The sequence below is a fragment of the Herpailurus yagouaroundi genome, unplaced genomic scaffold, assembly GCF_014898765.1.
Source record: "Herpailurus yagouaroundi ecotype Mexico unplaced genomic scaffold, PumYag 205, whole genome shotgun sequence".
Classification (NCBI taxonomy): Eukaryota; Metazoa; Chordata; class Mammalia; order Carnivora; family Felidae; genus Herpailurus; species Herpailurus yagouaroundi.
Window position 1 is genome coordinate 3,796,064 of NW_024412436.1, and position 15,783 is coordinate 3,811,846.

The 15,783-nt window shown below is 40.0% G+C and overlaps 1 protein-coding gene across 3 annotated transcripts in view; it reads left to right on the plus strand.

Moving 5' to 3' along the window:
• The window catches only part of NME7 (NME/NM23 family member 7), a 262,404-nt gene that overhangs the window by 48,957 nt on the left and 197,664 nt on the right, over positions 1–15,783 (plus strand). For 2 of the 3 annotated variants that reach the window (XM_040451736.1, XM_040451737.1), the window contains exons 2-3: positions 691–798; positions 1,562–1,728. In XM_040451736.1, coding sequence (XP_040307670.1) covers positions 691–798; positions 1,562–1,728 — 275 coding nt within the window. Of the gene's footprint in view, positions 1–690; positions 799–1,306; positions 1,311–1,561; positions 1,729–15,783 lie in introns of those variants that run through there. The other variant, XM_040451738.1, reaches the window with a different exon arrangement.

Here is a 15,783-nt window from a genome sequence, read left to right on the forward strand (position 1 = left end):
AGTCAGATTTGTACTGTGGTCTGGATCCCTCCCCATTTTTCTCCTCTAGGAATTGCCCTTCTTGCAATAGAATAGAATTGTTGCAAGTGTAATCCTGTCTCGGTGTCTGCTTCTCAGAGGACCTAGACTAACACATTCTCCAATTTCTGTAAAAAGATACTATCGTGTGAAATTAGGAAGGAAAGAAAGGATGTTTACTATGACTTTAATGATGACAATATTCGAATTCTGCTGGATTCTTAAATTTAGGAAAGTTAAAATCTCATGTAATTGAGAGCTAGCCTCTCAGAATTTTTTTCTCACAGCAGTTTATTGTCTGTTTATATGTAAATCTGTTTTCAGATCTGTTTATATGTAAATGTGCTGAATTATTACAGTAGTCCAATCAGGAGCTCATGTTCTAAAAAAATTGTTAATTTACTCAGGGTGATCGGATGGTTGTGAAGTATTAAGCAGGTCATAAGTCATCTTTGAGATAGCTGAGGATATTTAATGAGAAGTTAGAAGGAAGTATTTCTGAAGGTATGTTGGTAACTGATATATGGTTGAAAGAAGAATCCTTGAATGTAATAATTAAATAGTAACAGATGTACTTGTTAACAAATCTTTGGTAATTCTTGCCTTCAACGTAGATGGTTTATGCAAGAAGTGCTTATATTTTATATGTTGATGTTAATTCTTTCTTTGCAGAATCACGGGGAAAGATTCGTTTTCATTGCCGAGTGGTATGATCCGAATGCTTCACTTTTTCGACGTTATGAACTGTTATTTTACCCAGGGGATGGATCTGTTGAAATGGTAATTGAGCCTTTTTTTTTCCCCCCTTAAACATCAGCAGAGGGAGTGAATGCGGGATAGGGAGAGGAATAGGATTGCCTTTTATGTCGCTGCTTTTGAAAATTCATAATATATTTTTTTCTTTTATTACTGGGAATTCTTTTTTTGGTGTTTGAATTCCAATACAAGAGGGTAACTTTGTACCTTTATCTTTAATGTGAAAATAGTAATTCGTATCTTTTGTTTATAAAACGGATGTGGGATTGTTCATGTTTTAGATTAAGCAATAGGCGGTAAGTGGTTGCAGATCAAGATTATCATGGCCCTAAATATGTCACCAATATTGAAAGCTATTATCTCTCCAACGAGTCAGATTGAAGAAGGTCAGGTTAAGAGTCGCACATATTTCGTTGTGTCTCTTCACTGGCAACCCTTTTACAGGTAGATCTCTTTGGTACTGGGGTTTTGTCTAGGCAAGACAGCTGAAATTTGGAATTTCTCTGGGATTTCGTAAGCACTAATTTGCTGAAATGGTTTGGCAATGAACAAATCTTTCTATTCATGGTTTATTAAAGTATTAAATTTGTAATAAGTTTTTCTGTTATTACTGGATTCCACTAGGAAATACAGAAGTTCTAAAAGAAGTGTGATTTGTATGTGTAGCAAAAGTGAAACAATGTCGCCAATGTTTAATGAAGCAGAATAAAGAATCATTTTTAATTTATAATAAGATTAACATTCTCTTTGGAGAATTAGTTGTCTTACTGTGTTGCTTTTGTTTTAGCACGATGTGAAGAATCACCGCACCTTTTTAAAGCGGACCAAATATGATGATCTTCACTTGGAAGATTTATTTATAGGCAACAAAGTGAACGTCTTTTCTCGACAGCTGGTGCTAATTGACTATGGGGATCAATACACAGCTCGCCAACTGGGCAGTAGGAAAGAAAAGTAAGAAAATCTTTTCTTCATTCTTAAAACATTATGTATGTCCTGATACCAAAGTCTAATTTCTATCTTGTGTTTTTACAACATAGACACTTTTCTGATTCAGTGATCCGATGCAGTGTTAGGACATTTTTAGAATTTTGAGGAGTAGATTCAGTGATTTGTTTTTCACTCAGATAACAAAGTGATGCCCATAATCCTAGGCAGTGATTATTTTCTGGAGAAAAAAAAATACAAACTTTTTATACGCCCTCATCTTTCTTCATAACATGCATTTAACTGGGAACTGAGAATGTTTGAACATAGAAAAGTATTGGTGTGTAGGACAGACATGGCTTATAGGAGAAAAGTAGTGAGTGCCACACTCTCGGTGGAAACAGAAGAAAGTAGTTTGTTGTGGAAGATCGGGGAAGGCTTTGTGAAGGTATTTGAGCTGGATCCTGAAAGATGAATTGGATTTTTACCCAGTTAGGCTGAGAGGAGGGAATGCTGGTCAGAGGAATAAGGATAAGAAGAGATTCAAAGGCAGAAAGTTGTAGGTTGTTTACTGGAAAGAGCCCATTGTTCTGCCTGACTTGTTTGACGGTTGACATTTTTTTAGAACTTTAATTGGCAAAATAGCCTGAATGAGGGCGGTAGCAATAGGCGTGGAGAGGAAGATGTGTGCAAGATTAACAGTAATGGTAGTGATAAGCGCTCAGTGACGGCCAGCTATTATTATATGGAGCATGGTGTTAAAATGATCTGAATGGGCTATCTGAGTCCCATGACAACCTGATAAAAAAGGTGCTATTATAATTAGCTCCCCTTTGCAGATGGGGGAGTTGACACTTAGCCAAGCGAAACAGCTCGCTGAAGGGCCGAGGAGAGGCAAGATAAAGCCCAAAGTCCAGTCTGAAGAATGGGAGGATTTAATCATAGGAGAATGGAGAGGACCTGGAAAGCGGTCGTCCTCTCTCTGTCTCACTTCATTTGTATGTCTTCTGGCACGTGGCACATCTCCTTACGCGTATTTGTGTTAGCTAAATCAGTCAGTGAATAACAATTTTAAATTCACGATCTGCCCTTTCCTTTTTCAGAAATGTCCTCCCTGCTTACGAATGATGACCTTTGATCTAGTTGACAAAGATGTTTTTGTCTAGATTGTTTGTAATGAATGTCGTTGATTTTTGAGCTTTATACACAGACCTAACGCCTGTCTGATAAATATTGACTGATCCAGCGAAGAAAGAATGAGCTAGTGTTATAAAAATAAAATAACACAATAGCGAAGAGAAACTTACCTGTCTTGTTCACAACTGTATGCCTCAAGACCGTTCTTGTGATGCCCCAGGCAGTAAGTTATTCCCAGGAGATGCCCCACAAAAATTTGTTGAATCAATGAATGAATCCGTTTATGCCACTGAACACAGTTATGTCTGGAGGCAGAGCTTCCGGCCGGCCTGTCCAGCTCCTCCCTTCCCTCCCAGTGCACATGGCTCTCTCTTCCTGTGACGGTGAGAGGCTGCGGCGTGGGACCTTCCAGTTGTCTCGTTAGCCTTCTCTCTGTACTGGTGGTCAAAGCTGCACTTGTCGCCCTGACTTTTCCTCAGTTCTGATTTAGAAGAGAGACAGAAAGTGTTGGAGATGCAGCTGAAAAATCAGGCTGTTCTGAAAACAAGGACTTTTTAGTAAGGTTTTTCTCCTGCATATCAATTTTCAGCATTGCTAAAGTGACATTTTCATTTTCAGTCTCTACCTTTATGAGTTTTCAACCTTCTGAGGCTAGAATGACTGTATTTGAATTGAAATTTGACTTCTTTTGTCATCATTATTGGCTTCGGTTTCTTTGGCTTGTATATTATATTTATCTTGGGGGATTCTTGGCAGTGTGGAGTGATTATTGTAGTAATTAAAAGTAGGGACCGCCAGTGGAAGGTAAAGCTATCAATATAAAAAGCTCCAGATACCCTTCAATTTGAGAGGAAAAAAAATATGTCAAACTATATTTTGAGGTCTACCAACAAAATAACTAGCTGGTTACGTAACATCTGAGTAACTCCAGTAGTAATATTCTTTCTGTGACCTTTTACAAGCCTTTTGTAATCTCGGGGTGCTCTGGTGCTCATTGTGGATATTAGTACACAAGTGGTGATGTATCAGAGGGGTGGTGAATACCTCATAAAAAAAAAGACCATTCCCAGAATAACTCTGAAATGGGGGAAAAATAGGATGTTAGATAAAGAGGAATCTCATTGTTATGAGGTCTCGTGGTGAAAGTCTATGAGATTAAGAAAACATCTACCCTAATTCCTTTATTTGCCAGTAATAAATATTTATAGCTTAAATGTTTTTCAGCACATATATGCCAAGCACTGTGATAGGTACTTTTCATGTGAATCTCAGTTCATGACTTTAAGCTTTCGTTTAAACTAGCAGAAGTAAATGAATTAGGGAAACAGGGTTAATAGTATGACCCGATCAAAATAAAATAATAATACGTATAGCAATTACAATTTGCATATATATTAGTCTTATTTCTCTAGAGTGAATGTCATTGATTCCATTTTACAGCACAGTTGAGTAGCTTGGCTACGGTCGTAGATTTGGACAGTAAAGAAACCAGTAAACGTTGTTGTATATGCCTCAAACTCCTTCTCTTTCCACTAAGCCTCTAATTAATAAGTTGATAAATACTGTTGAGTGGGACTGATTTCAAAAGAGGAGGACCAGAAGAATATGAAGACAGATTTTAAATATTTGGGGCACCCGGGTGGCTCAGTCGGTTCAGTGTCCAACTTCGGCTCCAGCCCGCTTTGGACTCTGTGTCTCCCTCTCTCTGCCCCTCTCCCACTCGCACTCTGTTGTCTCTCAAAGGTAAATAAATAAATGTTAAAAAAATTCTTAAATATTTGGGCTGTATAATTAATAACAATATATGCAGTATTATATTTTTACTGACTTAACACTGTTTCCCCATCTTCTTGTTTGATTCTTTCTTAACTGTGTGTGGGCTAGTAAATCCAGCAACCATTTGGCTGATTTAAATAAGCTTCTTCAGAATTTAAGAGTTTAAAAAAATGTATTCTTTCACTTAAATGACAAAAAAAAAAAAAAAAGGGGCATTGGAGAAGTAAGTACACGTACCGTCTGTCGTGATCCCGTAGAAGCAACCTGTATGTAATAACTGTAACTCAGCCTCATTCTCAGTGTGGATGGGGACAAGGATAATTTATGAACTCAGTACCTCCCGGTTGTATTTCTCATACTCAACTCCCTTCTTTACACCAGAAAGAAATGATAGGAGCGCCAAGGAAAATTGATCTCTGTGCTGCCCATCAGCTAATTTTGAGGCAGTTATCCAGATGATTCAGTATAGTTCACTTTAGCTCTCAAACTGGCCTCGGCCTTCCAGTTCTCTTAGACTACAGAAATACGACATTTGATTCACGTTTCTACCTGCTTGCTTTCTTTAAATCTCCTTTCTGAGTTGTAATGGACATAAAAAAGCTGTAGCTAATTGAATGCATACCACTTGAGCACTTTGGAGATAAGTGCACGCCCATAAGCCATCACCACAGTGAACGATACAGGCTTCTTTGTCACCTCCAAAACTTTTCTCCTGCTCCTTTTATTTTTTTTTTTTATATTGATTTTTTTGTGTGTGGTCAGAGCACTTAATGTACGATTTACTCTTTAGCTAATTTTAAATCTATTCTCTATAGAGCTCCTCAGGTCAAGTTGACAAAGGCTATTTGTTGGCAAAGTATCAGAGTAATTGGTTTTAATTAAATCTAATTGAAGTATAGCTGATAGGGTTTCAATTGTAAATGGCAATGAATCGACATCTCTGGTTCTGTTGTTTAGATGCGAGTCCACCTAGTACAAACTTCTTGTGATCTCTGGGGCGGGTTAGTCTCCAGATTAGTAACTGATGGGAGCACCGACACAAGAGCCGGGTGAAGACCAACACGAAGATGGGCGCTTATCCGGAACGTCCGGGATCGGGGACGCTTGAGAGTGGCCGAGGCTCTCCTCATCTTCCTACTTCTGCCGCCCACCTCCCATCTCACTCCTCCTCCAGTCATGACCTCGGGGCCTGCCCTGTGTGGCAAACCCCTCCGCCCGCACACTTGGCCCGGGGTCTGTGCCGCCTCACAGCCCACCCAGCACAAGAGACAGAGCACCGGAGACAGGCTTCCACACAGGTCATTGTGCTAAACATGGGGATGCGGGAGGACGATGGCCTGAGGGCCTGCAGGTCTGAGACAAAAGGGGCGGGGCCACATGTGACCAGAAACCTACAGCATATAGTTGAAGAAAGACGAGGTAGAGCAGATAGAGGGAATGGAGGGAGGGAGCACCGTCCTGGGGGTGGAGTCGAAGTCACTCATGTGCACTCAAGAGTGCACATATTCCTGTTCTTGGAGTTTTCTTTCTTTCTTCTTTTCTTTTAAAGTTTATTTATTTTGAGGGGCGCCTGGGTGGCGCAGTCGGTTAAGCGTCCGACTTTAGCCAGGTCACGATCTCGCAGTCCGTGAGTTCGAGCCCCGCGTCGGGCTCTGGGCTGATGGCTCGGAGCCTGGAGCCTGTTTCCGATTCTGTGTCTCCCTCTCTCTCTGCCCCACCCCTGTTCATGCTCTGTCTCTCTCTGTCCCAAAAATAAATAAAAACGTTGAAAAAAAAATTTAAAAAAAAATAAAAATAAAGTTTATTTATTTTGAGAGAGACAGCAAGCGAGCGTGAGCAGGGGAGGGGCAGAGAGAGAGGGAGAGAATCCCAAGCAGGCTCCGCACTGTCAGCGCAGAGCCCATGTGGGGCTCGAACCCATGAACCGTGAGATCATGACCTGAGCCGTAATCAGGAATCAGATGCCCAACTGACTGAGCCACCCGGGCGCCCCTTGGGGTTTTATGTCTTAAAGCCAGTTGGCCTAACAGTTTTGAGTAGGTTACTTCTCAGAGGAGGGGAGGAGCAGAATATTCGTTTAGGTCTGCTCTCACCTGAAAAGTACTCTCGCAGTACTAACCACTGTTATTTTACAGAACGTCCTAGGACCATAGTGAGCAGTTGAGTTTGGGCTGCTAAAAGGCACTGAATTGCATTAAAGTCATGTAGTTCAATTACCAAGGCCTTCCTAAAAATTCACCCCCTAACCTTTTTCTCTTTACTTATCTATGGTCTCATTGTCCAAGATGACTTACTACTGATTACATGATGGCCCCAACAACAGCATAACTGTACCGCAAATAATGCCATGAAAAAATGCCCTCCCATTCTTAAATTCCCAGAGAGAAATTGAGATTTCTTCCTCTGTAAAAATCAAGTCAAATTCTGCCTTCTCCTTTATAATTCTTAGTCAGAGGGCTCCTAGTTAACAGATTAGAACTGAATTTTCTTTTCAGCTCCAGCCGTGGCCATCTTCCCCTAGAATGATTGATAATATATTTGGATTAATTAATATCTTTTTTTTGCCACCTCTTTTCTTGCAGTCATACTATGTTATGCTGTAGGTACGTCTCTTATAAATCGCACAGCGCATTTTTTTAAAAGCAAAATTCTGTCTGAAAATACCCTCATTTTCCTTGGTAAGATTAGTACATGTACAGTTTAAATATGTTGTATTTTTGGCATTTTTGTACAATTTCCACTCTTTGGCCGCTTTGGTGCTTTTGTACTTTGTCTTTATTCTTGCTTTTTTTTTTAATTAATTGAGGTGTTTTTCCTCTGTTCGGTTTCTTTTTCCTCTATAGCTTTCTGTTGAAGCCATAACAAATGATCACAAATTCAGTTGCTTCAACAATACAAATGTATTGCCTTACAGTTCTGTAGATCAGAAGTTTAACACACGTCTCATCGGGCTGAGATCAAGGTGTTGGTAAGGTTGCATTCCCTTGCGGAGGCTCTCGAGGAGATTCTTGAGGCCACCCACATTTCCCTGGCTGTGAGGCTGAGACCTTACACTGACATCTCTCTGGTTCTCCGCAACCAGAAAGATTCTCTGATTTTAAGGACAAATGTGATCACACTGAGCCTACGAGAATGATCCAGAATAATTTCCCTATTTCAAGGCCTGCAGTTGTAATCAAGTCTGCAAAGTCTTTTTACCATGTGAAGTAATGTATTCACAGGTTCCAGGGATTAGGTCATGGACATTTTTGGGTGGCCATTGTTCTACCTACTGTATTCTCTATTGGTTTGGGGTTTACATAATTCTATGCTATTTCTCTCGTGGTTAGCTGTGAAACTTTGTCATACGTATTTAATTTAAATTGCTTAGGGTTGTATAATATCTTCACCCTTCTGTAGTCTTAAAAGAGTTTAGAACACCTTAGTGCCAATCTTCTTTCTTGAATTACATGGTTTCATTGTTGCTTTGGGCATTTGGTTTTTGTCTGCATGTTACCCTTTTTTTTTTCTTTCGTACCAGCGATGTTTGCTTGGATTTACCTATGCGTTTGGCACCAATTCTTGCGTATCAGACTGTCCTCTTGGAATCATTTTGCTCTTTGGAATTTATCCTCCATTTCTTGGCAGTCAATTATCTGTCTTAAAAATGTTTTTTATCTCACCTTCTTCTTTTAATGGTGCCTTTGCTTTGTACACAATTTGAAGTTGATAGTTGCTTTCAAGTTTTCTTTATTCCTCTTTTCTGCTGTTACTGGTTTGAGAATTATATATTCTATTAATTTTCAGTATTTTTAATATATGCAATTAAGGATATAAACTTCCTTCTAAATACTGCTTAGAACCACATTCTACTTTTTTATGTGAAATTTGAAAAATTTGATTTGAAATATTTTCTAATTTTTATAAGTTGTCATTGATCCAGTAGTTATTTAGAAGTATGTTCATTTATGTCTAAGCATATCGGGTTTTTTAATTCTCTTTTTGTATTGGATCCTAGCTGAATTGTGTGGTGTCTAAAAAATATACTCTGCATGATTTCTGTGTCTTTCAAGTTGGTTGAGGCTTGCTTTTGTCTTACTATAATCAATTATTTTAGTGTGCCTGAAAAGAATGTTTAATCCACTGTTGTTTTGTGTCATTAGGTCAAGGTTGTGAATTATGTGTTCAAATCTTTCATGTATTTACTAATATTTTTGTCAGCTTATTCTATCAATTACCAAGGCTTGATTAAAATTTCCTTCTATACTTGTCATTTGTCTCTTTTTCCTTGTCATTATGTTAATTTTTACATTATAATTTTGAGGGTATGTTACTAGGAGATTTAACATTGTTATATTTTCTTGGTAAATTGAACCTTTTAGTATTATAAAAAGATCATTTTTATCTCTAGCACTGAATTTTACCTTAAACTCTACTTTGTTTGATAGCAATAGAGCTGCGCTGGCTTATTTTTTTCTTACTTTATTTTATTTTATTTTATTTTATTTTATTTTATTTTATTTATTTTATTTTATTTTATTTTTCTTTTCTTTTCTCTTTTCTTTTCTTTTTCTTTATTTTATTTCATTTCACTTTATTTCATTTTATTTTTTGTTTCAGAGAGAGAGAGAGAGCGGGAGCAAGTGAGTGGGGGAGAGGGGCAGTGGGCGGGGGGAGAGCCTCAAGCAGGCTCCATACTCAGTGTGGAGCCAGACATGGGACTCCATCCCATGACCGTGAGATCATGATGATGTGAGCCGAAATCAAGAGTCAGATGCTCAACTGAGCCACCCAGGCACCCCTGCACTGGCTTTACTTTAGTTAATGTTCACACAGTGTGTCTTTTTTCATCCTTTTTAAACTTTAAAACTTTAAAACTTTCAGTATGCTATTCTAAATGTGCCTTTTCTAAATAACATAGTTACTTTTTAAATCTAGTCTGATGTAATTTGTCTTTGAATGATTTTTTTTTAAAGAAAGTTTTGTTTGTTTTTTTTTTTAACATTTATTTATTTTTGAGAGACAGAGGGAGACAGAGCGTGAGCAGGGGAGGGGCAGAGAGAGAGGGAGACACAGAATCCAAAGTGGACTCCAGGCTCTGAGCTGTCAGCACAGAGCTTGATGCGGGGCTGGAACGCATGAACTGTGAGATCGTGACCTGAGCCGAAGTTGGATGCTTAACCGACTGAGCCACCCAGGTTCCCTAAAGAAATTCAGTTTTATAGTCTTTGTCTTTTACTCTAAAGCACTTACTTTTATTTATTTATTTATTTTTATTTATTTATTTTTTTCAATATATGAAATTTATTGTCAAATTGGTTTCCATACAACACCTAGTGCTCATCCCAAAAGGTGCCCTCCTCAATACCCATCACCCACCCTCCCCTCCCTCCCACCCCCCATCAACCCTCAGTTTGTTCTCAGTTTTTAAGAGTCTTATGTAAAGCACTTACTTTTAATGCACGTACTATAATATATTTGGGGTTAACCCTGCCATCTGCTTTTGTGCTTTTTCTCATTTGATTTATTATTATTATTTTTGGTCGTTTTCTGACTTATTGAGGATTTTTCAATCCATTTAAATATATATATGTATATATATATATATTTTTTTTTACCTTATATTTATTTTGAGAGAGATAGGCAGACAGAGACAAACAGGGGAGGGGCAGAGAGAGAGGGAGGCACAGAATCCGAAGCAGGCTCCAGGCTCTGAGCTGTCAGCACAGAGCCCTGACATGGGGCTCGAACTCACGAGCTGTGAGATTATGACCTGAGCTGAAGTCAGATGCTCACCCCGCTGAGCCACCCAGGCACCCATCAATCCATTTTTTGTCTATTTGTTTGAATGGTGTACATTCTTTTCTATACTTTTAGTTCTTATCCTAGAAACTACAGCATGCATATTTAATATCAATGCCTAAAGTTTACCAATATCTGTATCTTCTTTTTTTTTTAAACCCAAGTTAGTTAACATATAGTGTAATAATGACTTAAGGAATAGAATTTAGTGTTTCATCACTTATGTATAACACCCAGTGCACATCCCAACAAGTGCCCTCCTTAATGCTCATCATTCAGCCCAACACCTCTCCAGCAACCCACAGTTTGCTCTCTGTATTTGAGTCTCTTATAGTTTGTCTCCTCTCTGTTTTTATCTGATTTTTGTTTCCCTTCCCCTATGTTCATCTGTTTTGTTTCTTAAATTCCACATATGAGTGATATATATGGTATTTGTCTTTCCCTGACAGACTTATTTCACTTAGCATAATATCCTCTGGTTCCATCCATGTTGTTGCAAATGACAATATTTTCATTTTTTTTGATTGCTGAGTAATGTTCCATTTTATATATTCCACATCTTCTTTATCCATTCATCTGTCGATGGACATTTTGGGCTCTTTCCATACTATTGTTGATGGTGCTGATATAAACACTAAACACTGGGGTGCATGTGCCCCTTTGAATGGGCATTTTTGTATCCTTTGGATAAATACCTCGTAGTGCGATTGCTGGCTTGTAGGGTAGTTCTGTTTTTAATTTTTTGAGGAATCTCCACACTGTTTTCCAGAGTGGCTGCACCAGTTTGCATTCCCACTAGCAGTGCAAAAGGATTCCTCTTTCTCCTCATCTTCACAACATCTGTTGTTTCCTGAGTTGTTGATTTTAGTCATTCTGACAGATATGAGATAGTATCTCATTGTGGTTTTGACTTGTATTTCCCTGATGATGAGTGATGTTGAGCATCTTTTCACATGTGTGTTAGCCATGTGGATGTCTTCTTTGGAAAAGTGTCTGTTCACGTCTTTTGCCCCTTTCTTGGCTGGATTATTTTTTTTGGCGGGTGTTGAGTTTGAGAAGTTCTTTACAGATTTTGGATTCTAACCCTTTATCTGATAAGTCATTTGCAAATGTCTTCTCCCATTCTGTCAGTTGACTTTTAGTTTTGCTGATTGTTTTCTTCCCTGTGCAGAAGCTTTTTATCTTGATGAAGTCCTGGTAGTTCATGTTTCCTTTTGTAGTATCTTCCTTCTTGAAAGTATAAGAACCTCGGAACAGTTTAGCTAAATTTTGTACCTTGCTGAATTACATGCCACTTCTGTTGTATTTTCTGTAGTTTTTGTGAGTCTAATGACTCATTATTATTATTCTATATAACCAGTTGACAATTAGCTGTCACTACTTTTGGCCTTTTAGTATTATTATTTTGTCTATCTCAGATATTCTGTTTGGGATTGTTTTGCTTATTTTAGAATTTCCCTTAGAGTGTTCACTGATAAGAAACTCTTTTGGCTGAAAATGTCTTTACTCACATTCTTGAAACTATCTTCTTAGCTATGTCCTATCTTTCTGTTCCTCTGTGCTTCGTTCTGAATTTGTTCAGAATTCTTCCATCAGGTACATCTAGTCTTCTGTCAGCCCGTTTGGTGCTTATTTTCATTTTTGTATTTTTTTATCACTTGGTCCTCTCATAGATTCTTTTTCAAACCTAAGTATCCGTTGTTCATAGCTTGGACTTCTCTTGCCTTATGATGCTTGCACCTTGTCTTTCAGTCCTTCCTTTTGTCTGGTCCTTTCACAGTCTGCATCTGACAGTTCCAGTAGCTGAACTATCTGTGGCTGTCTCTGTTCTGCGCTGTTTCTTCTGGTTCTTCCTCAGGTTGGTCTTTTTTTACTTTTTTGTACGCACGCACGCGTGCGTGTGTGTGTGTGTGTGTGTGTGTGTGTGTGTGTGTGTGTGGTATTGATTGTCATGTGTCTGGATGTGTGTGGATGTGAACGTGCTTGTGATATACATGTGTGTTGGGCATTTATAGATGAATTATTTGAGGTACAGGATGAAGTTACCTGACATCTAGGGTGGAATTGTGTTTGCTTCTGAGTTTTGGCTGGAGGGATTAGCAGTCTGGATGACCGTTACCAGAATTGTGCAGAATTGGACGCTCCCAGGCTCCCTAAGTGATGTGAATTTGTGCTGCCGGGCCACGCAAGGCCTGGTTCTATCTGACTCACCCTTAGGGCGTAGCTTTTGGTCCCAGAGTATTACAGGGAGAATACTCTGTTGGGTTCTGTTGCCCTCTCCCAGTGATGGGGTACAGATTAAAGTTTGGATTTGCCAGAGGCAATGCCGGCAAGGGAGACATGACTTTTGTTCTTATTCCCCTGGATCTCCGTTTTTCTTTTACGTTTGTGCTAATAATTGTTTAGCATCCAGCCCATTTCTTTTTGCTTGAAAACTCTTTAAAAACTATCGTACCCACTGTTTTTAGTTTTCCGTGGAAGGGCTGCCCTGAATGACTTTGCCGTTGTTGCCAGTCAAAAGCTCTGACTCACTGCCATTGCCTCCAAGCCACAGGGGCCTATTCTGAGACTATTCTCCTTTATCCATGGGCCAAACACATGCTGTACGCTTGCAAAGGAAGCGTGAAAGAGACCCCAAATTTGGCTTTGGGTTGATATTTTAGAACAGGTTTTTACATGCTTTCGGCCAATATGCATAACTTTTGAAATATTTAGATAAATTAATACAGATGAAAGTTTACAAATACATCCCTTTAGGTGGACAGCGTTCAAAGAGTCTACTGCCCTGCACTGTGGAGGATGTTTATTCCACAGCGGTTGACTGGTCATCTTTATCCCGTACATGTTCGCTGCGATTTTTGCCCCGAGCCTGACTGGCGGATGGAGAACGCATCTTGTGCATGGCTCCATGAAAGCTGTTAGTTTGCAGAATTCTGTGTCCTATCTGAGTTCTGTGAAGGCTGGCCCAACTGTTTTTTCACTCTCCATTGCTAAGAAGTTTTTAGTGTAAAAGAACGGTTTATAGTTTTTCTTTTGTTTCGAGAGCATCTCCTGCCACATCCCGCTCAGTGCCAGGTGAGAGGATTACCACGCGGTGGGTTGTTACAGCGGTGGTCCCCGGTGAATCGCATCTCTTGGTATCGTGCCCTTGTCCAGTCCCCCCTCACATTGACTCTGGACTTGACCATGTGACTTGCATTGGCCAAAGGGACGTCAGTAGACATGTCTCAAGGGGATGCGTGATAAATGTTTGCACTCGGGACTCTATGTGGCCGCATATGAAGAAGCCTGGTGTGGCCTCCAAAGGATGAAAGCCCACAAGGAAAAAGAAACCTTGGGAGCCGTCCCAGCTGACCCTCCAGCTGCACACGGCTGTGTGAATGATCCCCGGTGAAACCACTGCAGCCAACCTACAGAATCTTGAGCAATTGTTGTTTTGAGCCCCCACATTTTGGGATGGTTCTGTTACTGGACAGAGAATGGATTCTCAAGTCAAGTTTGGCTGCTCGCCAGTCAAAAAAAAACACCAATGCTGGAGAGACAAGCGATGGTGGGAAAGAGAAGTTTGCTTTATTCAGGAAGTTGGCATCCTGGGAAGATGGTGGACCGATGTCTCAAAGGCCATCTTCCATGTCCAGACAAAGCCACAGGGTTCTCACAGGGGGGAAGGTGCGGGAAATGGCGGGGGGCTCCGTGCAGGAGAAGCAGGTGCCCAGGCAGTTAGTCGTACATCGACCTGGCCCTGAACAGACTTGTTGGCATCAGTGGCAGCCGTTTTCAAATGCGGTCAGGTCTTATCTTCTGGGAAAGTCTGGTCCTTCATTCCTCAAGGCCAGTAGGTCAGTCCTGCACCAGCCCGGGGGACTTGAGCCAGCAAGCGAGGAGCGCAGCAGTTTGAAACACGTTCACCTTTGGGACGGCTTGGAGTGTGGTTATGGTGCGTTACACGGCGACAGAGAGCAGCAGCACTATTAATAATATTTTTGCGGTCCTATTGTTTATGTGCTGTCCTCACTTAAATAGCGCGTGTGACTTCTCGTGCCCGTCGAATTTTCTGTTCAGGATAGATTTTAACTATTATGTACTAAAGAGTTAAGCAACGAGGACACGACAGGCGAATCTATTTACAGTGGTTACCCCTAGTAGTCAGCCTTTAATGTAGAAAATGAAATTGCGTTTTAAATTCAGTTCTGTCCGTTTTGCATTTTCCACCCTGGTGCTTGTTCCTCGAAATCGATGGCTGCTGATGTGTTTATATTTTCTTTAAGAGCTATAGTTCCAGAAAGTTCGCCCACAGTTCAGCATAAACAATTCAGGGGTTAGTGTGGCTTATGATACTTAAATAACGTGAGCTAAAAAGCGACGAGTTTTAATTGCATCTTCAGTGAAGCCATATAATATAAAATACTATCAGCGACTCATTTGCTTCAAAATAAAGGAAAGGATTGTCCGGTATGGCTTGTCATAAACACACTGAGATGAACAATCTTTGTCATTTATAAGTTTTAAAAGGCAGCCACGGGTGACATCCCACTGAAAGTAAGGATGTTTGAATTATTATATCTTTGTCAGAGCCTCAGCCAAGCTTGTCTCACTGGGGAAGAGAGCTCCGAAAAGGCCATTCTTCTCGTGTGCGTTCCTTGAAATATTGCCGGCGTGTCAGAACACCCAGAAATGATGAAGGGCAAGTGGTAGCAGTTCATTATCATAATTCTGCACGTCCCGCAAACTGAATTACTCCGACTAGTTCTATTTTCTTCTTGTATTTGCAAGTATTACCCTCGAGGGTTTTGTGGTTGTGCTCCCTTCTGATGATACTCAGACTGACCTTGCTTGTGGTGTGGAAGGAGCGCAGACCCGCAAGTCTTGTGAGCTGGATGTTTCTGTCCTGAAGGTGCCGCCGACCGGCTGTGCAGCCTTGCACGTGACTGCGCTCCAGGCTTAGTTACCGCATCAGCGAAGCGAGGGCATTCGGGCGGTCGCCTTCGCCAAAAATCGATTAATTCTGTGGCTTCAGAGTAGACAGGGTGCTTTGCTCCTATGTGTCCTCTTGGAGGAGACTGTGATTGTAAAAATTAGCATGGTGTTTGCCATCTGTCTACATTGCCAGGCAAGAAGACATTTGGTTCTTTGTGCATCCCTCATGCTATGCTTGAGTGTTAAAAGAAGAATTTATAATTATTTCCAAATCACTGCTGAACTGACTGCATAGCATACATTTGTTAAAGTCTAAGAGACCAAAAACCAAGCTCATAATACATTAAATGCAATATTTTAAAGATTTGTTCTCTTTTATAAAATGTGTTCTAAGAAACAGATATTTTTTTTTTTAAATTTTTTTTTTCCAACGTTTATTTATTTTTAGGACAGAGAGAGACAGAGCATGAA